This window comes from Varroa destructor, unplaced genomic scaffold (assembly GCF_002443255.2).
Source record: "Varroa destructor unplaced genomic scaffold, Vdes_3.0 BEIS01000004.1, whole genome shotgun sequence".
NCBI classification, from domain to species: Eukaryota; Metazoa; Arthropoda; class Arachnida; order Mesostigmata; family Varroidae; genus Varroa; species Varroa destructor.
In genome coordinates, this window is record NW_019211457.1 from 48,672,908 (window position 1) to 48,696,132 (window position 23,225).

A 23,225-nucleotide genomic window follows, 5' to 3' on the forward strand; every position below is an offset into this window, starting at 1 on the left:
CTTCCACAACGACTGTTTACACCCCAGTATATTAAGACAAAGTAAAAGACTACCTTTGTTATATATCGCATTATTATACCTAACAGCATATAGGAAAGACCGTCGCTAGGCTAATCGAAAAACGCACGATAAGTGAGGCATGCAGAATGAACGTTTCTGCCGCATTGTGTAAAGTTAAGGAGACTAAAACATTTCCTTGTAGATGCCCTGAAATTAGTTATATTCGTGATTTCACGAGAAAATGTACTTAAACAATCAAGCCAACTGTCGGGCCAATCAGTTGTTAAGGTGAATTAAAGTGTACTAAAACAAGCTCCTGAAGAGACTACTCTCGTAAAACATTTCCTTTCAGATTTCTTCGAGTTATAAACATTGAACTTCGAGAAGTTCATCTGAACATATGCTGGCACATGCAACTCGTTTGGACCATTAAGTAAAGTGTTTGAATGAACTGCAACCCACAGACCCCTTCGATGGGCCACAAACTTTGCATGCCTCAGTGATTTGTACATATTCTATCCCTCTTTATTTAATCATCGCAGGTGAGCAGGTTGAGCTTACTGAAACGCACATGGTTTTTGTGTAGCAAATAAGAATATTAAATGTGTTGATGTCGAACAATCGAAACAGCAGTTCTAGTTAAACATTTAGTTCGGCCAACCTGGAGGTTCGTCTGTTCATAATGAGGCGAAAATAAACACTTTATTGAAAATTAACACCATTATCTGGCGGCAACTACGAATGTATGATTCCCGTATTGAAATAGTTCATTTGCGCTAATTATTTCCATCGGCTCATGACTTATTTAGTTGACATTAATTTGAATCTCTCCTAAAAAAATATTTTCGTTAGACATTACTGACGATGGTTCATAGGACTTCGGCTAGCTGAATATGTATGGTTTTGAAAAGCATGCAAAAATACCTTGAACACTTACCAAACACTGGTAAAGCTAATGATTCAGCCGAATCTTACTGCATTTTCGACTAACAAAACTAGTAAAACAAGTAATTTGCTTTATACTCATCCTTATCAAGAAAAATCGTTTATTCTGGCATTCACTAATAATATGGGCCTTCTGATGGAAAACTCTGCAACAGAATTGTCCAAATAGAGCTTTTTTGCAGTTTGCATATGCTCTACGGGAGCGTTAATATATAATAATATAAAATGGTAATATCTCACTGAATTAACACTGCTTTTCAACGTTTCAGAGTTGCTTCTAATAGGCCTGAGGCGAAAAGTATAGAGATCATCTATTACGAGTAAAAACACCTGAAAATAATTCCACGTCATATAAATACAGGTCGTGTTTATTATCCATCTATTTATATTTGTAATATTATATATTTAGCTCTTTCTGCCATACGGAGTGGAAGGGTGACCGCGTAAATGTTAAGACACACTGTTACATTCCAATAGAACGATAAATTCGCAGTCTACTTACTATACGTTAGTAAAATTTACTATGTATATAGTGTATATATAAGAATCTGAATTTATGGGTGAATGGTTGGTTGGTAAAGTATAGTTTGTGTTTCCGGTGGCACGGCCAGTCATGCAGCCGATGGCTGATGATGATACATTCTGCTATATTATGCAGTCTTATTAATGATAGTCCTTCCTCTAGCTATCGTTACTGCTTTAACAAGCATTCACAAAAATGAACAACATGGAAAAAACAAAAACACTGAAATTGTTGCAGCTTTGCTTGCTGCAGACACAAAGAGGGAGGGGCACAATACTTTTGTCGTGTATATCGGATGAAGAAATCAATAGTAGTGTTTCCATTAATTAATTCTTGTAGCAGTAATTTGATGTGGGGCCTCTAATGGCGGTTCAGAACGCAACACTTAATCATTTAAGTAGTACTAGTAATAGTTAATTGATTGATCGGAGAAACATTAGAAGCGCAGAATTTCAGATTTACGCTTAATATCTTCTACGTTTCGGTACTGGTCCAGGATCACTTAACCTCTTACCGTTGGGCTGTTGCCCTAGATAAGACATATATGCTGGCTTGTTGGGGTTTGGTTGAGCCTTGTTTGCTTGCGATGGCGGCAGTGGAACTTCCTGCCAACTGTTAGGTGGAGGAGGCCTCTGCCCTTGGGGCGGCGTTTGCTGCGGCGGCATTGATTGACCAGGCGCCATCTTGTTATTGCCTTGGTGCTGCTGTTGTTGTGCTTGCTGAGCTTGTTGTGCTTGTTGATCCTGTGATGAAGAGACGCCTTTCGTGATCGAGTTCCATTGTTTCAAGAAGTTCTCCGCTGCTGCCGACGGCTGTTGCTGTTCGGCCGGGGGCACAACAAGAGCGGCTCCTAACACCGCGTCAGCTACGGGATGCCCACTTAAAAGCTGTTGGTTAGAATTACCTGGTCCTGTCTGTTGTTGCATTGGCTGTGATTGTTGCTGCTGCTGCAACTTTTCATCCTCGTCTTCATATGGATATCCAAGGATTTCGGCTTGTCGCTTAGCTATTGTTTTACGCATAACCTTGAGCTCCTCTTCACGTGCTTTGTTATTCTTTTCCGCAACTAATTTGCGATTTTCAAATTCCTCTTGTCGAGATTCAAGCAACTTTAATCGTCGCCGTAGCGTGTCTAAATCATAGTCATATCGCATTATATCCATCTCTTCCATGAGACGATTTTTTTCAAGTTGTAACTCTCGATCTACCTGTTCTTTCTTCAACTTCTCCAACGCAAGCAGTTCCTTCCATTTCATAGCAAATTCGTATTCAAATGTCCCTTTCTCTGCAAAACGGGGCGCTTTGTCACGATCTTTTAGGTAGCCGGTACTCTGCTTGTTAATCATCTTTTCCGAGAAGCCGTCTTCATCGTCACGCACTTCCATCGGCTCGATGATTACAGGCAGAGGCGACGTCGTTAACAAGAGGCACTCCTGTTGCGCCTTGCGCATAACTGCTACGGCGACTGGTTTGCGAGAAAACTCAAGAATGCCTTCACCGAGTGACTTACCTCGTTCGTCTACGAATACTGTGGCTCGTTCGAGCTCGCCAAAAGGCTCAAACGCTTGGTGAAGCAATTCGTTTGTCACAAAGGGGCTAAGGTTTCGCACCTTGAGCACAGCGCCTTGTGACGCAAAACGAATCTGCAGCTGTCGGTTAGCAAATGGCTCTCCTTCGAGGGCGTTTTTGGCTGCCTCAGCACTGGCCCGTGTTTCATAGCGAACAAAACCAAAACCTTTTCCTGGGGGAACAAATAATTCCATAATTGTTCCATAAGGCTCAAACAGCTTGCGAATATTATCTGGAGTGACCTCTGGTGAAAGATTGCCGATAAACAAGCGACACTTTGAACTCGACTCCTTTTTAACTGGCGTCTGCTCTTGGTTGTTTTGATTAAGAATCAGTGGCGTTTCCTTTGGTGCTGACTGTGCCCACTTAAGTTTAAGGATATTTGAATTTATATAATGCTTCCGGGCTGAGTTTGCGTCAGCATGCGTTTCAAATGTCACTAGACCGAACCATTTATTTTTATTAAGGTAAACGTCTTTCAGCTTTCCAAATTTAGAAAACAGTTCACGAAACTCCTTGTCGGTTATACCTTGTTTTACGGTTGCGATAAAGAGCTTCGTGTTATCCGAGTTCGGATCATCATTATTTGACCCGCCCGCGCTTTGTTCCTGTTGGTTCTGTTGTGTCTGCTGCCCTTGTTGTCCTTGTTGATTATTCTGCGTCGGCGTTTTGTTTGGACTCGTTTGACTAGGGCGATTTTGGGCTTGTTGCTGACCCTGAGGAGTCTTCTGATTAGTGTTTGGAGTACCATTCTTATTCTGGGGTGTAAAAGGTTTCTGATTGCCGTTTTGAGGCGGTGGAGGAGGCGGCACTGTGATGCTAGGGGCTTTGCCCTTGTTATTGTCTCTTTGGGGAAGCCCTCCGAGAGGAGTGGAGGTTTGAGCCTTATTAGACTGATCCTGATTTTGTGGCGGGTTTTGTTTTTGCTGTTGGGGGGTTTGCTTCTGAGCTTGCTGTGGTGTCCCTTGCTTGGGAGTCGTTTGTGGCGTGGATTGTTTCGACTGTGGGGTTCCTTGGGGGGTGCGATTTTGCTGTTGTTGCTGATTCGGGAAATTTCCACTGCCACCAGCGCCACGATTACTTTGCTGTTGTTGAGGTTGCTGTTGCGGCTGATTGTTGGAGGTTTGATTGCCTTGCTTACTCTGATTATTCTGTTGCTGCTGCTGTTGCTGCTGTTGCTGCTGCTGCTGCTGCTGCTGCTGTTGTGGCTGCTGCTGCTGCTGCTGCTGCTGCTGCGGCTGCTGCTGCGGCTGCTGTTGGTTTGAGTTTTGCGAGCGAGAATTATTATTACTGCTACTATTTTGTTGACCGCCGCGCCCGCCTCGGAAGCCACCTCCTCCTACGCCACCGGGACGCCAACTGCCCCCACCGCGGCCTCGTCCACCTCCACCACCACGGAACATCTTTGCCTTAGTCGTGGCTGCCTGGGTTACGCTTAATGTCCTACTTCTTCAATCCTAATCCTTTGCTCGTGTCTTCTTCAAAACTTTTTTCTTCCTCTTCTTCCTGTGTCTGAGCGTCGGGACGACCTAGAAAGATACAACAAAGCAACAATAACGGTAATGGAGACCCCCTACGGGGGCTTGCTCTCTTGACGTCGTTTGCTTCCCCAATCTAAAAAAAAGGGACAACATGTACGACGAGCGGAGAATCTCCTGAGCAACAAACGACAATCCACATCACGGAAGTGCCGCTAAGCTCCAACCCGAGCAGTGTGAGAATGAACACTGGCAACGAAATGCACCCATTTAAATTTACAAAAACATTGCAATCACTGCGTACAACCACAGTACCAATTAGAGAAAATTCGGAAAAACCAGCGAGGTAACGAAAACCTTGAAAGGTCTTTGCGAAAAGTTACAGTGAATGCCAAAATTAACAAGTCTTTAAAACTTGTTCAATAACTGCGAATTCATGAATGAAATTAAATTCGCCCAAACTGGAATGCAAAAAATGCAAATAAATATTAAAAAGGTAAGTGCACCTTTATTATCATGATACTTTTCACCCGCATCCATTTGAAGCGGTCGGAAAGTTATTATCATTCCTGAGTTCTACCGCCGGGTAGAAACTGCTATATTGCAAAACACGCCAAGTAAAATGTACATCATAGTATAACTCGCAAAGTACAGTTAGCAGTTGTATTTAGAGGCTCCTTCTTTAAACGCGGCATTCGGTTATTAATATAAATTAATCATTCGCAAACGCTTTAATGTTATATGAAACATTTAAGCGCATTCACATTGAACAATTCCTGGGTGGTGCCGAGAAATCGGATTCGGCTCCCCGTGGGTCAGGTGTAAGATAATTTTGTCAATTCTTCTAAACGACAAAAAATAACAGGCGGTAGTCCTGCGTAGAAATAGCACTAATTAGATAGAACCCTTTGAATGCAATAATCTGTGCGTCTCAACCAAAAATTTTTTTTAGCGCTATGGCTCAATGTGACAACTATATGAGCTTCTACCACTCACTCATAAAACGTGGGCTCCTAGGCATATACAAACAAGAAACACCATCAATTTTCCGTTCGTTGTTGAACAGCCGTTTGTTTTCACTGAGGCAACAAATCATTAAGAGTAACTAAACATAGTTACTCGAAAGTCCAACTCACAGAAAATAAGAAATTTGATAATTACAAGGAAACCGATAGTATACAATACATTTTTTCGTTTTCAGAGGGAAAAAGATTTTCCGCATACGCAGTTAGTACCTTTAAGTAAAGCAAGTTTAGAAGTGAATACTTTCCTATAAATCACTTTTCCTTTGTGCTTTCAGTTTGTTTAAATATTTGTTAGAACTAGAGAATAGAATATGCGAAAAAAAATTGTGATTAAGTGAGCAATTTAAAACTGTCATCATTTTCAAGCAAATATTCGTCCGAAAAGGCAGCGACACATTATTTGGAAAATAGTTTTGAGTTTGCATTGACTAGAACCATTCCTCAAAATACAAGTTTAACCATCTAGATTTTATCAGCAGCCTATCACCAGGATGATACTGAACGCGAACGATCAACTTGATGAACAGGCGATGGGCTAAGCCCTCGATAACATAGGTTTTATTTGTTGTTGTAAGTTCTTGCCACCCTGGAGTTCTGCAAATTACAGCTGCTGTGGCGGCCCCAACTTTCTTCTTCTGAATTGCATGCCATACTACAGGAACATATAGATTACCACGAGGAGCCATACCCGCTGCAGTTTCTATTTCCATTACCATAGCTAGGCACGGCAACGAAGTAACTTCACAAAATTGCTCAAACCATATAGGCAGCTACAGCTACCCCAAAAAGGTACTATTGCCCCTCGATTATCTCAGTGGCGCACTAGAAAGAACCTAGATGTACTCAGCCGCACACTGTGTGACTAACGATTAAACTAAACAATCATTCGTTAAGCTGACAGGCCATTTTCAAGTTGGTAAGAAAATAGAAAGACATACATTAATTTATTCGTATAAATTTTACTGCAGGGTGTAACATCTCCAGCCGCAATTCGATGACAATTTCCGCCAAATATCAACGCAGCTTTTGAAACGGATTACTTGCGCAGTTTTATCAACTTCAAGAATGAAACTAATCGCTGAAACGACATCGCTAGGCTTTTCTCTTATTAAATTGTATTGAAATATGTCTAAACATTTATTATTAAAAATTTGATACTGTACGTACTAGTATATACATGATACCCTAATTAAGATCTTTAACACAACGCCATGAATTTATCAGTTCCATAAATTTAACATGTACTCATTGGATGCCTTCATAATTCGAGTGGAAATTCACCACTCGTCCATATACCATTTACCCTTTAACTGATCTATATAAAAACATGAATGTTCAAAATATTTAGGTCTTAGATCTTTACATATTTAAAAGATCGCAATCGTCGACTATGGTGACTTATCTCATGCGTAGCATACATAATACTTATAATTTCTAACAGTCCAGATAGAGCCAAAAATCAAATCAAAGATTAATTATTTGGACCAGAAGTCCCAAGAACACAGAAAAATATATTCTTAACACGAAATTACCTTCTTATCCATTCATTCCATTTCGTAATGGACTTGTTTTGTATTCTTTGTAGACCAAATATACGTTCTATGTGCCTAAACAAACACGCAGGTGTTACTGGAAAAACCATAGTGGATATCAAATTTATGGAGTTCATAGAAATCATAACATTGTGATATTGTTTAAAAAATACTAGCACATCAGCAAAAATAAAGGCTCTCGCATAAATTCACGTTTTGTCCATAAATTAGTTGAACATTGAACCTGCTTTTATTAATTTAAGACAGCCACCTGAATTTATTTAAGATAGCCGTTTGAGCGTGTGATTTGGGTTTTAAAGAATGCTACTCTGAAGTAACTATTTCTGCAAGAACAGGAAATACAAGTAAAAAAGAGTTGACGTTGAGAATGATAGGCATCTGAAAATAAGTTGGTTATAGCTGGTGTTATTTTTTCCACTTTCATTACGTACTCAGGTAGTGATTTTTTCTACGTTGAAGACCTACGGAAAACGAATAACCTTTGGGACTCAAATTTAGTGGACAAATTGAATTTCTCATGGACGCTGTTTTGTAAATGAAACGTTTTACATTCTATGTACTAGAGGTAATAATGCATAATCTCAGTGGATTTCGTCCTTCACTACTGTATTACAGTAAACAGAAGCTACAATATCATATAGAAATTACGGATACATACGTGCCTTCTCCCACTGCGGTAAACTAATTTCGATTGAAGTATGTTGCTAACATTTTTGTTTAATTTAAATTGGGAAACTATTGTTTTACCGATAAAAATTATCTTTTTGTAATTCATATAGTAAAATGATAGCGCTAAGATCGCTCGGAATCCAAAAAATGGCGAACAACATCTTGCTGACTCGGAAGTTACCGGTGATCTTAATTGCGACGTCAGATGACTTTCAAAAAACTTTAGAGGATATGATTTCTATACTGCAGCTCAAAAGTCTAAATTCAGAAAAGAAAATAGCTGTCGTTTATTAGAACTCTTAATTAGACGGTACATTCGCATGAGAAACTAGGTAGCGTATATATAAATTAACCGGAAAGATAGAAAAACTACACGCAAAATAGAAAATAATTTTCAATATAGAATGCAGAAAGGCTCATAAATGGCAATATATAGGCCACCTAAAGTTCCAACTGTCGCAAAATGTCACCGTTACTTTGCAGTTTGTACGGTAGTTTATCGGCACAGCGAACAAATTAGGAAAAAATCATCACCACCGCTGATGCTACACGAAAATGCCCCTGCCCAAAAATCGCCTGATATAAGTGAGCTTTGCACACTTATATTTAATCACAAACTTGTTTGATTATGAGCCACAGTACCTGCAAATAAATGGCAAGTTAATGACACTCGAATGGCATTAGAGGAAGAAACCAATCGAGAACTCTACTACAAGTGGAATAATTTTGACCTCAGCATTTTGCTATCGCACTACTTGACATTAATGAGTATAAGGCAATTAAAGAGAAATGCACGATTATATTAATGCAAACTTATCGACGACGCACGAAGCGCAAACCATTGAACGATTCCAATCATATTTTTTGTTATTATTAGTATCCCGTGCACTGCGTGAACATGAAAAATACGCAAACATAGTATAACAAACGTTTATATAACGAACTATCATTACGTGTTATCATTATTACAATTACTACTATGTATTTTTTGTATCAAGTATCGCTTACATTTACTTCGTACCGAAAAATGAGCACGATTTCCTTGCAGATTAGGGAAACAATAAGGTCACAAACAAGCTGTGTAATATTTGTCAAGTTCTTCAAGGTGGTTCTGGACCAATAAGCGATCAAAAGATGAATGCATAAAAAAGTTCGAGAAATGTACAGGTATTAAGCAACATGCAGTTTAAAATGGCAGTAGAATACCACCATCATAATTTTATGGTTTAAGCTAATCCTTCCGAATAAGTTTTGTTTCAAATAACCGCGTTTTACAGTTTATCCTGACGTTCAGGAGAATCCTGTTATATCTTTTTGCCAACAGTATTCAATGGAAATCGACTCTAAATGAAGCCTCAGCCAACGTTAGCAACATGCTACTCGAGCAGCCTTCTCCAAAGCACATTTAATTTCAAACGTCACATTCTGGTTCATGGAAAATGTGAATTTTCGAAAGACTACAATTACAGGAGAAGAGATCAACTTTAAACAGAAAAGCACCTAACATAGGCTAAATATTTATCTTTTGCCCATGTCACTTCTCAGTTACGCTTTTTCAAAGTCATCATCCTTCAGCTAAATACAGAATCACGAACTTAGACTTTGCTATAAAATTTCGTTCTATGACAGGACAACGGAACGTCATGACCAGAATGTAATGTTTACCTGTATTTGACACATTTCTCGAGACGCACAACAATTTGTACCTACATTATCGTTTTAAATTAAGAAAATAGAAACGATTGGAACTACTTAATCAAGGTGGAAGGCATATAGACGAAATGAAACCTAGATATCAAAGAAAGTAGTATGCGGCAATCTCGACTAGTGCTAAAAATAAACTCACAAGAAGCGAGTTGAACTCTAGATTACAACAATCAAATTCTCCATAAGCTGGTTTCAACAAGACGTTGCTTTAGCCTCCAATCCAGGGTAGCCAACGTCTGCATGTTGCTACATGTACAGCTCAGGAAACGACGACGTTTTAGATAACTTCAATCGTATTTTCCTCAGATGTGTTCAATTATATAAGCAGCTGAGTAAGAATTAAAAATCGGTTGGGTCGGTAAGTATATTTTCTGTGTACAATTTGTATACGTAAAACATACGCAGACACCTGAATGATTAAATTTCATTCGCATGAAATGAAGGCGATTCCGGCCGCGCACTACAATACCATTTTAATTACTAAACGTATCCCAATTCAGATAATATATCATCGACACAGGACCTTTCGAACCTCAATTCTTTCGTTGTATTTTAATTGAGTTCATTTCTTTCTCAATATGTGTAATATAACGTGATAAAGTTAAATACAATACATAATACACAATTGAGCCAACCAGAACTCTGGCGGTAGACTCAATAAAAAGATCATTCTTTTGCCCATTTTTCGGCGCGCCTTTAAATTGGTTGGAATGCAATGGGAACGAATCAATATATATATGTGTATATATATATACTTATCAATAAAATGCTGAACTAGGTGTGACCAAAAAAGTAAGCTAGGATTCCCATCCATAGTGAGGCTTTTTACGTCAAGTGACCCAAAGGAAGACTTCCCCATTAATAGAACCTGCTTCTGACTCAATTTCCGAGTGGAAAAACCAAGAACCAGACACCGTCTTATTAGGGAACAACAAACATTAGAAATTCTTTAAACACATGTAGGTTGTATCATTTTGTCACCCCGCCAGTTAATTCATAATCATAAATTACATAAAATACCTTACTTATCGTATTATAAAGATCTTTATTGAGGCTGTAGAAATATTGCAATGCCTTTTTGAAGATCTTGCTGTCATCAATGAAAAAAAAAAGAACACAACATGCCCTAAAGTTTAAAAATTATTAACTTAGGAAGTTACCATATTTTTTTTATGTTCTGAGCAATAAATGCTTCCAATAGCTAACCGATTTTGCATATTCTTTGTCTATCTTCAAATCAATCCAAAACTAAAAAAAAAACAGTTCAATTCACGTAGAAAACTGCAAGAAAAGTGATACTGTTAGTTATGATATATTATATTATATTCTCAAATCAATGTTACTATTAGGATATTATTGATCTTGGCTCAAAGTCAGGGACATTTCAGTTTGTAGCTGCGCCGGAAAAATGATTAGATCGCGTATTTATACGTATATACGCCTTCAATCACATATGTGATAAAACCTCTAATTCTTTTTTTATAGTTAGTTAACAGTCAAAAATCGAAAAAAGTCAAGAACTACCAGCGTCATAGGGCATCTACTATTACATAATAAGAAATCATTTGAAAGGCTTGATTTGTTAATATAGACTATTTTTAAAACAGGACAAACACATCATAAGAGAATTGTTCTTCTAAGCAAGTGTTCAAAACCGCCTGTATCCTCCATATATATATATATATATATATATATATATATATATATATATCCAGACGAAAAAAGCTCGCCCTTTGATTTGTTTTTTGAATAAATAATGTTTTATCATTGTTGTCCTAGCTTCATCTATCTGGTTACTGTTAAGGCTAATGAACTATGATTGATTATATAAAGATACAGCTGTTTGAGAGAGCTTTAGAAAAGGTGTAGGCATACAACTTAATATACATTTCGTAGTAAACAAGTCCACGTATTTTTGCTCCCGCACATTATCACCCGAACTTTGTTTAATGGACTTAAAGCTCATGCATATGATATAACAGTAATGCATAAAAACGAAGAATAGATAACCCCCAGGAATGTTTTCAACTAATCTTAAATCAGCGACTTTTAGGCTATAGCAACATCGTTCACATTTATGGAGTGAAACAACTCCTGTATACGTCCTGTCCTGCTTGGAGGATAACTGCCCATATGGCAACGAGAGTGCGGCGTAAATATTTTATTTTACAAAGAGCACAACCGTTTTTTGCCTTAACAGTAATTACTGTCGCCGTTCGTATCACTTGGATTCACCAATACTTTCACTGTTCACCGCTAATTTTGAACCGCTCATGGTTCTGAACGGAAAGGCTGATTGATAAACGTTAATATAGCACTCGTTCAATGATGGCCATTTTGTCCGACACACTCTTCAATTAATTTAATCTTAATAATAGAGATGGTGTCAACTCCGATGGAAGTAACAATACCTTCAATACTGGCAATAAGAACTCCTTAAATGAAGTCCACGAATGACAGAATTCGCTTAGCGGCTCAATGAAAAATACTATACCATAAATGAATGAAAGCTACTTAGTGATTGAAAATATTCCCCTGCCCCCCTAAGCATTTTAAACCCTTAGGCCTGACATTGTATTACTCAACAAGTCCACATTGACTACGCGTCTCTCCATTCAAAGTTCAAGCTAATCGTATCTCTTTGCGTTTATGCTAGTAGTAGAGAACGAATCATAGTTTAAACCTTGAGCTTAATACAATTCAATCTTCTTTAATTTCATAGAACACTGGGATGCCGGGTCATCTTGCTGGCAGTCTAGCGTTCGTGCATTTTCCGGTGTTCACTCAAAATGGTTACTGTCACATTTTCTCGAGTGAGAACTCTTGCCAAATAGGCCATTTGAGGAAGTTTCAGCTACTCACCGAATAGAGATCCGTTACACAAGTATCCTTCGATTTAGTCTTGAGTCGTTGAGAGATCCTGGTTTCATCAAAATTTACGAAAACCTGTCGAAAATACAGCTCCTCCTTGCACTGCGGGCTCCAGCCAGCGTTAGCAGTCTACTGGAATGATGACGCGCCAAGCAGACCGAGTTGGGCCAGAAGAGCGGTTGTCGAAGAAGTCCGTAAAACAGTTACCATAAAACCGTACCACAAAACAGTTATCGGTAATGACTCAAATATTATTTTTGCATTTGCTGTGAAAATGGGATGATCTTAATAGAAGCTCGTGTCGTTTACACGCTCAGTCGAATTGTGTATGAATATTTCGATCTATAATGGCCATCACAGCTTCTTTTGTTATGTACTTCGAATCGCCCTTGCCGTGTATCGTTGTTGTTACTGTTCTTGTCTGGTTCTCTTCGAACATTAATCCATCTATGGAATGTTCCAAATCATCATGTTGTCGAGAAGTCAAGAAAGCAGGCTCAAATAGCAGAAGAACTGTCTGCAAGAATATTGTACGGGCATAACTGCTTTGAAAGATTAGGCATAGTTTTTTTATTATTGTTACCAAAGGCAACGTGTATACATTTTGTGCGAAAAACTCGCAAATAAACGTGAGTATTCTATATAGACGCTAGCACTAGTCAACTTGCGTACACGAATTAATCTGTGTCATTAGATATTTATAAAAAGACTGCAGTTTCAAGTATACTTTTTTATCTTCCATATATCACATTGTTAAGTACGAAATAAAGATTTAAAACAGCTGTCGTAATTGTAACCACTTACTGGAGATTTATAAACTAGCGATACGATAGCAGAAGGTTAAAAACCAATCAAGTAGATTCATAGGTTTCAGGTAATCAAGCATTACTGAATATATATGTAAATAGATACATCCGAAGAATTTGAAGTAACGACTTTTAAGAAAACCTAATTATTGACGAAATTTAATTAATGATTAACACAGAAAGAAATAAGGTTAACAAATTGAAAGTCGCATCTTCGTTGAACATATAAGCAGTGGAAATTTAGATTTATACCATGACAGAGGGGACATAAACCAAATGTGGACCATGGGTGTCAGCAATTAACCTAGAGTGAATAAAATCTTATTAAAATTGAAGAACTGAGATCAAGCTATATTGCTAATCAAAATGAAGGTGCTGTGGCTCATAAAACATAGTGAACATTTGACTTTCCCGGAATAATTTTGAGTAGCATAAGCATCTTCATGATAACATTGGAGCCATTAGTTGCCACTGATCTACCAGATAATAGCGAATTTCACATTTTTCAAAGCCAGATGTTTTTCGAAGGCAGTCTCAAGTTGCCGATGACCGATACAAATATGTGGCACTTAAGCAACAATTGTTATTATATTTATAATAATAAATGCAATAACCATTTTCCTTTTCAGTTTGATAGCAGAAATATGAAATTATAAGAGCATATGGAAGGATATTATAACTAATTACAGAACAAGCTTTCGACATCATATTACTATTAAACGTAATATTATTCGATGTGATAATGGTTTCGAGCAGCTTACCTTACTATAGTAGTTAATACTACTAGAGTACTTACTAGAGTAGTTAATAAAAAATATACAAGAAATGAGTTATGCTTCATTGAAGTTGCATGTATTAACAGAATAACGTATGCATTTTTGGTTATAGCAAATGAACCACGCTATAATTCCTTTGACACACACGACCATTACCGTGATGTAACCATGAACTAGAAAAGCTTTTTTAACGAATCATTGATTTAGATTTCATTTGGTTTTTTTGGTTGGGGGGAAGCTTATGTACTAGTCAACCCGATTTCAGAAAAGGTGTTTAGTCCACAGCTGACTTTCAGGCTCTGCGCCCTATACATTGAATTACTCCGATTTAAACTGTAAAGTGTTACTGCGAACTTTGTCCAAGAAAGAAGCCACGGCACAAGTGAGCGCACTTCAGTGTTTTTCCGAAACCAGCGAAAAGCGGACTTACATTGCGGATTGTCAGCCTTCGATGTGAAGTATTTTATGTAGTATGATTTTACCAGTTGTTGGCTCTCATATTTGTTGCATAAGTGAGATACAGACATGCAAGACGTGTTTGTTGCAGTAATAATTACGGTTTATTAGGCGGGCGTTATGTGTGTGAGAATCGGTACTCTTCACGCACGGTTACGGTTACTGTCAATATTGTACCAAATGAAATGGCGCATTAAAGATTTTTTTATTAGAAAGCTTTTATTGGTCCTCAGGGCTAACTGGACTCATGTGTACGCCAGCATTAGTTTGATAACTGTACAGAGCGCGCTACCAGCTAAGCCATTTCGATCAGCAACTCGAATTTATCAAACGTAAAGTGTAACTAATTTTATATTTTATGTAACTCTAATTGCAGATTTGCCAGAATGGTCTTAGCAGATTTAGGACGGCGCATTACCAGCGCCCTCCGGAACCTCTCGACGGCCACTGTCATCAACCAAGAGGTAGACATCAATTTCTTAATCTGCATATACACGGTTGGAATATCTGTTATTATTCGAAAGAGAAGAAAGAAATATTATTAAAATATTATAACTACTTTACAGCATAAGAGAGCAGAGCTAGGCACATTTAGGGTTTTTCCTGAAAAGGGCGTAAACCCGCTTTGCTAGATGTTACAACGACAAATCCAGCATAAAAGTGCAATTCAGGTCCAGTAGTAGTTCGACTGCGAAAAACCAATTGTTTTTATAATTTATTCGCTATAGTCCAAAAAAGTTGGTTTCATTAAAAGAGACTTTAGCTCATTTGCTCGAAAATCTTGAACGAGTCCGTTCAGATGTCAGTCCAGTGTATATAACTGGTAGATTATTGAAATACTGATAGTGCGCAGGAAGTTTGTTCCTGTATCTGTCCGATGGTAATGGATGGTTGGCATTATTAATTTTCTACTACATCCATGGTTTATTATTGCTGATGAAGAGGTTTTGTTAAAATGAGAACTGATTTATAAAGAAAGTATTGCGATTTTTTTGTGTAGTTCTATAGTGAAACGTGTATTTTGAATGCTGGACTAGCATGATCTTATCGTTAAAACCTTTACTTAAATTCAAGTTAATATTATTTATTAATGGTAGTAAACCTCGGGCAAATCCGCTAATCCTGCTTGCTTAGTGTTACGACTCTGATTTACTTAATTGTGGATTATATTCAAGAGATTCCATATAGCTTATTAAAAAGAATAAAAATGCACCGTTTGCGTGAAACCAAGACTAAGACAAAATACGCTTATTGTAATTCAGCAAGTCCTATTTTAGCCTACTATACAGCAAATCGGTAAGATAAATAAAGCGAAACGTTATACACTCGACTATTGTTTTTTATTACATTCACAGGTTCTTGATTCTATGCTTAAGGAGATCTGCGCTGCTCTACTCGAATCGGATATCAATGTTCGCCTGGTTAAACAGCTGCGTGAGAATGTTAAAGCAGCTATCGACATTGACGAGATGGCCGTTGGTAAGAAAACTCTGTGAACAAAGATCAAGAAGCCAATGTTAGTTTGATTTCCTTTAATTCAGTTCATATATTAAGTTACCAAATTTATACGTTTTTTTAGTCAGCCAAGCGCGTATCCATTCCAGTAGTTGACGCTGCACGCGTCATATATATATATATATATATGAAAACTGTAAATCTATCGTCTCATAACTAAATGAAATTTTAGAAAGCCATCTTCTTTGACCACCACTGCTAGAAGGTTGTTTTGTTATAGCCTACTAGTAGTAAAGCGATCATGCATAATTTTTTTAGAAAATTACTCTTACTGGACTATTATTAAAATGTTACATCTCAGGTTTGAATAGGCGTAAGGTGGTACAGTCTGCAGTATTTAAAGAGTTGGTGAAACTTGTCGACCCCGGTGTAAGAGCGTGGCAGCCCTCGAAAGGTCGCAGTAATGTGATAATGTTTGTCGGATTGCAAGGATCGGGAAAAACAACAACGTGTACTAAGCTTGCCTATTATTATATGAAGAAGGGTTGGAAAACTGCACTTGTCTGCGCTGATACATTCCGTGCTGGAGCCTTTGATCAACTCAAGCAGAATGCTACCAAGGTGTGCCAATTTTTTGAGGACCTATCTCATTATCTATTTACACTAGTAAAGTACTGATCCGAATTGGATGTCAATTACAAACCGCACTGATTTCTTGCATTCTTAAAATATTTTGTGTCAAGTTGGAATTAAATGGACTTCGATGGCTATTAAAAATGGCTTATGTATTTTTTGTCTTGACGCTAAGGTTCTCTTTTATTTCAGGCTCGAATTCCCTTCTACGGTAGCTATACTGAGGTGGATCCTGTCGTGATCGCAGCAGATGGTGTATCGAAATTTAAAGCTGAACATTTTGAGATAATCATCGTCGATACGTCGGGACGTCATAAACAAGAGGATTCTTTATTTGAAGAAATGCTTGAGGTATCAAATGCTGTTAGTCCAGACAATGTAATCTTCGTTATGGATGCGTCAATTGGTCAGGCTTGCGAGTTGCAGGCGCGTGCCTTTAAAGAAAAAGTCGATGTTGCTTCGGTGATTATTACCAAATTGGACGGTCATGCTAAGGGTGGTGGTGCTTTGAGCGCGGTTGCCGCTACGAGATCGCCAGTAATCTTCATCGGTACTGGAGAGCATATCGACGATTTTGAACCATTTCGTGTGAAACCGTTCATTCAGAAACTTCTTGGTTTGGGTGACATTGAGGGCCTCATTGACAAGGTCAATGAACTAAAGCTCGACGAGAACCACGAGCTTATCGAAAAGCTCAAGCATGGAGAATTCACCCTGCGCGACATGTATGAACAGTTCCAGAACATCATGAAGATGGGACCTTTTAACCAGATCATGGGCATGATTCCTGGTATGTATAATAGGTGGTTCTTGATTAGGTTTCTTATGATTAGACACATGATTAGAATAATTCATTTTTTTCCTGTTGAAATTTCGCGCTTTTCTTAGTTCACCAGTCATCGATAATTTAATTTACAGGGTTTAGCGCCGATTTCATGTCTAAGGGAAATGAACAGGAATCGATGGCTCGGCTCAAGAGGCTCATGACAATGATGGACTCAATGACGGATGAAGAACTTGATGATCGAGAAGGCGCAAAACTCTTCGCCAGGCAGCAAACGCGGATTACAAGGTTTATTGAATACATATCTTCTACTTAACGCGGTGAATGCAAAACGCCGTTTAAAACTCATTTTATACCTTATTATTGTTACATTGTTTATTGTGATTATCATTATACACCACTTATGTAGGTGTTCAAGTTGGCCCGCTGATATGACAGCTGGGACAATGAAACAATGACAATGGGACAATGACATTTCGAAATGTTTCCGCCATAGAAACTGGTCTTATTTTTTAATTCTGATAACTTTTTTTTGTATTTGATTTCTTCAGAGTGGCCCGAGGGTCTGGTTGTTCCACGTTTGAAGTGCACGAATTATTGAACCAGTACACAAAGTTCGCAGCAATGGTCAAGAAGATGGGCGGCATGAAAGGACTTTTCAAGGGCAATGATCTTGCACGTAACGTGAATCCGGCTCAAATGAATAAATTGAGCGCCGAAATGGCTAAGATGATCGATCCTCGTGTTCTTCAACAAATGGGTGGTTTTTCAGGCATTCAAAACATGATGCGTCAAATGAATGCGAGCGGCAAACGTGGAGGTGGCTTTCCCATGTAAAGTTTAGAATAGCTTTCCAACTGTGCTATAGTGGCATCAAAGCCGCGCAAAAGGAGTGGTCGACTGATCGGCTGTCTGCGCATTCGTAGGTATTAGCCTCGGAAGCCTTTGCAACGCGGAATGTCTATATACGACAGTAGAATGCGTGGATGACTATGTAAATAAACTTTCCGTGGTAATATTTACTAGCGGTCTTATGGTTGACATGATAAGTAAATAAACGTGTGGTATGTTTGTTTTAGGTTACAGAGATTATTTGTACTAGAGCAACATCATTTTGTGTTTGTTTTTTCTTAACGAAGTTATAGTTTTATTCTAAAATTCTTTGCGCGTGTAGTTTACACATGTAGTACACAAGGACTCAAGTTTTAAACGGGCTTTCGACCGTAAACCAGCGCGCATTTAAGACTTAGTTGTGTTGAGATAATATTCCACTCGTATCGGTAAAACTTTCCCGTTTTTAAAGGTTACTATTTTGGCACGGTGAGGATCAATTTCGACCATAAATATCATAGAGGAGATTAGAATGATATATGCGGTGCTAAAAATGTGTATTTGTTAGTCCCAAATTTATTTCACTTAATCCGATCTAAAAGAGAGGAATTAACTAATGTAACTAATGTAATTTTTGCTGATTTTGATTATATTTTCGCAGGTTTCGATTTTGCTAGTAAATCAATTTGGTTTTGCAGTTGCTGCGGCATCATACCATGATTCAAGTAGGCGTGGAATTTCGATTTTGCATTTTTGAATTGTGTATTAGCCTTTGATGATTTTGACCTGCATTTCAGAAGATGGAACTTTCCTCAAATTATTTTTTACTAATTTAAGAGCTCGCCGGACTCGTACTAAATATTTTTCCACGATACCTTCTACAAACAATGATTAATATTACTGCCAAAAAAGTTTCAGTTAAGGTTTGTTTACTGTATTATTATTTCCACGACCGTTATCTCCAATATTACGTTTGAGTAATTAAACGCGATATATTAATCGATTGAATCAATTCGTAACAAGTAACTGTAAACAGAGAACATGCCTTAATTATACAGTCTAGTATGCATGGATCCTGGCTTGTTACAACCACCGTTTTTAAGAATGTATATTTAATTAAATTGCTTAATTCGAGTGGAACATAATAAAAATGAAAATGAGGCGCCCATCGAGCGAACTAAAATGTTACAAAGAGAACCTCGTTTGCGAAACTAGTGCCGCGTTATCGTGTCTGTTGTGTACGACCTTCGTGTTCAGAGACGCATACGAAAATATTCTCCACACGATCTCTACTGCAGTTCGTCTTCTTGATATCCAGTTTTTAAAACTCTCTTTACAAATTTCGTTTGCCACTTACCGTCAGGGCGAAATTTAGAGACTAGGGTGGCTTCAACAGAACCTTCAAGTTTTTGCAGCGCGGTTTACCATATGTGGCATGATATGGACATGACAAGTAATAACTTGCCATGCAACTGCGTCATACACATCTTTGTCGAGCTTTCCGCACATCTCAGTCATTCCTTAACATACCTTTTTATACATTTAGTACCCTTCCTATTCGACCAAACACATTAATTCCGCTGGTCTGTACCAACATGGAGTCACCACTTTTCGTCACCCGCAATAATTATGTATCGAAACCTGTTATTATAAGGGACATCGGAAATCAGTGAGAAGCATGCGCTTCATTTGTGAGCATCCAAGTTTCTAATTTTTAGTAAAATGATGTGTATTCAAAGTGCCTGTTAGTATCTGCAGCTTGTCCTCACGGCCAATTAGCTAGCCGCTTGTCTTTTAACGTCCTTATCGACTTTGGGTAGTTAACGGGGTGAGCCACATCTTTCAAGTCCGAGATTCCATATCTGAACTCTTGAAATTCCTTCGGCCAGTCCTCTAAGATAGTGTCCTTACTGCACATGGCACAACTATTTCAGGCTGCTTCAACAGCTTTTCGATCTTGATAAAAGGCGAGATAGAAGCAAGTAGACGATGGAAAGGTAAAAAAGAAAGGGAACATCAAAGAGAAACAACTTTTGCTTATATTCTAACCGAATATGTACAAGCTGGAGCATTTAAATTCAAACTTTTTCTTTTGAATTATTTCTAAGACTGTATCTTAAGATAAATATTTCAACGAAACATTTTACGTTAGAAATACCATTTTAATGGCTATGCGTGTCCAATACAACCACTATCCACTGCGATGATGGTTTTATTTCGGAACCTAAACCCCTAACTAAAGGAATAGTTTCAAAATATTCCTTTTCTAATCCCCAAAGAAATGTTTAATATATAACTGTGTGTCAAAAAATCTTAGCGGGTGTAAGTTTGTTATTACGCGCTCAAACATGCTGCATACAAAATATTTTAGCGAAATTAAGTGTTGGGCTGATAGAAGGCTGAACGCACCAAAATGCAAGAGTTTAAAATGGACAAAAATGAAGAACATCCTAGAAAAACTAGCCGTTGGAGTTTACCTAGATGGATTAATTGGTATTTCATACTCTCCTACCTAGAAAGGTCACTCATTCTTGTATCAAAAGCCCAGGAGTATTAAAAATAGCTCTTTGAGCTTTTCTAATGAATTCCCAAATCCTTTGAATTTAAATCCAGTTGGGAATCTTCCAGTGTGTCTCATGAAAAGCTTCCTCTGGCCTTTTAGAAGCTACTGGAAGAAGAACTGGCAACAATGTAGATCGCTGATTTTGGGTAGGAAAAAAGTTGGTAACTTAGGCTGAGGTTTCCCCAGTGCGGGAAGATTGGATACTCAGGTACCGAAAATGATGGATTTATCATTTTATTCCGGAAAGAACTGATTTTCTTCCGATACCAAAAACAGCAGATGAATGCATGTTAAATTTGGGTGCCCTATATTGTAAACGTATTGTGAAGAAGTAAGTAGAGGCAGCACAAAAGTAATCATAAAAGTTTTTCAGTGTTTTTACATTTAACAATCTTTATATATTAGCAAACTAAAATTACTCAAATATGGATGTAAACAAAAACAGCTAACTTCTGTCTTCTCTGTAGTCAATGTTGTTCGTCAGAAACGTCAATAACAATAAATATGTGTACCACCTTGAGTTTCTGTTTAAATCAAAGCATGTCCACAATCCGAGTGAAATTCTAAAACTAATTGCAAGTAATCAATTGTTAGGGGAAGAATATTTTCCCTAAGAACAGAGACCCTACATACATCGCGTACAATGAACTGTTCAATAAATTGTGATCTATTGTCGATTCAGTTAGGTATAAACTTATCGCAGACAACAGAATACATATTGATATACGCAGATTTATGGTTAGATATACGCAGATTACATATTGATCTCTCATACGGTTCATATATTCTTCGGCCTGTAAACTTCTTTTATAGTTTCTAACTGACTTATGACTTATTTAGAGAGATTATGTAATTTTTTAATTTTTTTAGTTACTTTATTGGGTCACATAGTACCACAACCAAGAAACGTATTCTCTAACTTTAATCGTATCATGGCTGCGCAGAAAAGTGGTCCTTATTATTTGTTTTAGTATCACGAATTAGACTCGGTCTACGAACTGCTATCCATGAACAGTATGCCAAAATAATTTATCCCATGTATTAGTTGTTATCGGTCACCACGGAACTTTTATAAAACTGAAACGAATGTTTTCCTCGCAATAACTATCAATAACTATGTTCCAGAGAATTATGAAAGAAAGCTTATATTAATTAGTATTAATAAGCAGTCGTCTTCGATTCTACCTTCGCTTTTACGATGGCACATAAATCAAAACTTCTTTCAGTAGCTCTAGACCATAAGAATGACAAACTAATGCTACAATCTTCTAAGTAGTCTTAAACTGAACTCCATATAAATTACCATTTGGCGCACCCTATCAACAAATGGCACAATCAATATAATCGAAGCACCTGAGACTAGCTCATCGCCACTGGTGTTTTTTAGTATAAAGGGTATATTGTTTATATAATAATAGTTCGCAGATTTATCAAACCATCATGGCTAAAACGTTAATGATAATAAAATTATCAGTTCATGAGTACTATGTATTCAACATATTTTCGCATCTTTATCAACGTTTTTGTATTAAACCAAAGCTAAGCATTAAAGGGAAAGAAGTGCCTTGTTCTCAGTACTGAAAGATATTCACAAAAATCCAAATACGCTGACAGGTTTTACTTCTACTTCATTTTAAAATAATCAAACGTTGTTTTAAAATGAGGCAAACAGATATCTGCAAATCCTTTGCAAAGTTTGGTCTGAAAACCAATATAGACACGAGTAAAGGCGGCCAGTCATATGTATTTATATATATTATTTGATATATTTATTTCAGCTGCTGTCGCTGCGTAAATTCGTCATTTAAATGTATTTCGCAGGTGACGGATTTATTTAAAATTATACCGCGAGTGAGTCATGCATAGGGACGTCGTTACGAAATTGTACGAAAATTTTGCATTTGAAAGCGCTAAATTGTGATAATTAATGACCCCAAAAATGTATTCAGTTGTAACTTCACGTTTTAATTTATTAATGTCAGCTGCGCAAATGTAAAGGTACAATATTACTCTTATATATCAGACAGTTTTTACAGAAACTGGCAGCAATCCATAAGCTGAAAATTTCTAAAATTCAATATTAGGTGCAACTGTGTACTTTTACCAATTTACTGGTTAATGCTTAAGTTAAAAGAAGAGAAGCTCAATGTAAAATTCCGTAAAGCGACGTATCTATTTAAATAAGAATTTACTGATTGGAAATCGAATGTTATCGAATCGCATATATGCGATTTTTTCTTTAGTAAGTCATACTATAGCTTGATATATACATATGGCATAAACCTTAAAAGAATTTACCACTCTTTAAAGCAAATAAAGAATGCCATAAGGCCCATATACAATCATATTGTCTGAAAATAGCAAAACGAGTTTTCTATTTATGTGTTTTAGAAAGTGGAGATGTTAATCATTATTATCCTGACGTAACTAAGTGATCCATAGTTCAGCCGACATAAATAGTATTACATGGTAATCTTATGCCGTCATTATTTGAATGTAATATTTCTATTTCGTATAATAGTACCATTCATTAATTGGAATGATGGGTAAGAACCTATAACTACACAAAATTAAGTTGTTG

General features: G+C 37.4%; 2 protein-coding genes across 3 annotated transcripts; one reads left to right on the forward strand and one right to left on the reverse strand.

Annotated features, from left to right (window-relative positions):
- Positions 1-1,282: 1,282 nt before the first annotated feature.
- On the reverse strand, positions 1,283-12,489 carry LOC111250138 (uncharacterized). The gene is made up of 2 exons (XM_022804902.2): positions 12,332-12,489; positions 1,283-4,566 (listed from the first exon to the last, which is right to left on the reverse strand). The coding sequence occupies exon 2, from the start codon at positions 4,438-4,440 to the stop codon at positions 1,933-1,935; it is 2,508 nt and encodes an 835-aa protein (XP_022660637.1). The 5' UTR covers positions 4,441-4,566; positions 12,332-12,489; the 3' UTR covers positions 1,283-1,932.
- Positions 12,490-12,782: 293 nt separating this feature from the next.
- Srp54k (signal recognition particle 54k) lies at positions 12,783-18,362 on the forward strand. Of its 2 annotated transcripts, none has more exons than XM_022803973.2 (7): positions 12,783-12,969; positions 14,755-14,842; positions 15,734-15,857; positions 16,195-16,454; positions 16,659-17,256; positions 17,385-17,538; positions 17,802-18,362. In XM_022803973.2, exons 2-7 carry the CDS (start codon positions 14,765-14,767, stop codon positions 18,085-18,087), a joined length of 1,500 nt encoding a protein of 499 aa, XP_022659708.1. In that variant the 5' UTR covers positions 12,783-12,969; positions 14,755-14,764; the 3' UTR covers positions 18,088-18,362. The 2 variants fall into 2 exon arrangements, with proteins under 2 accessions (XP_022659708.1, XP_086844554.1); XM_086988428.1 differs by lacking the exon at positions 12,783-12,969 and adding an exon at positions 14,290-14,375.
- The last annotated feature ends 4,863 nt before the right edge of the window (positions 18,363-23,225 follow it).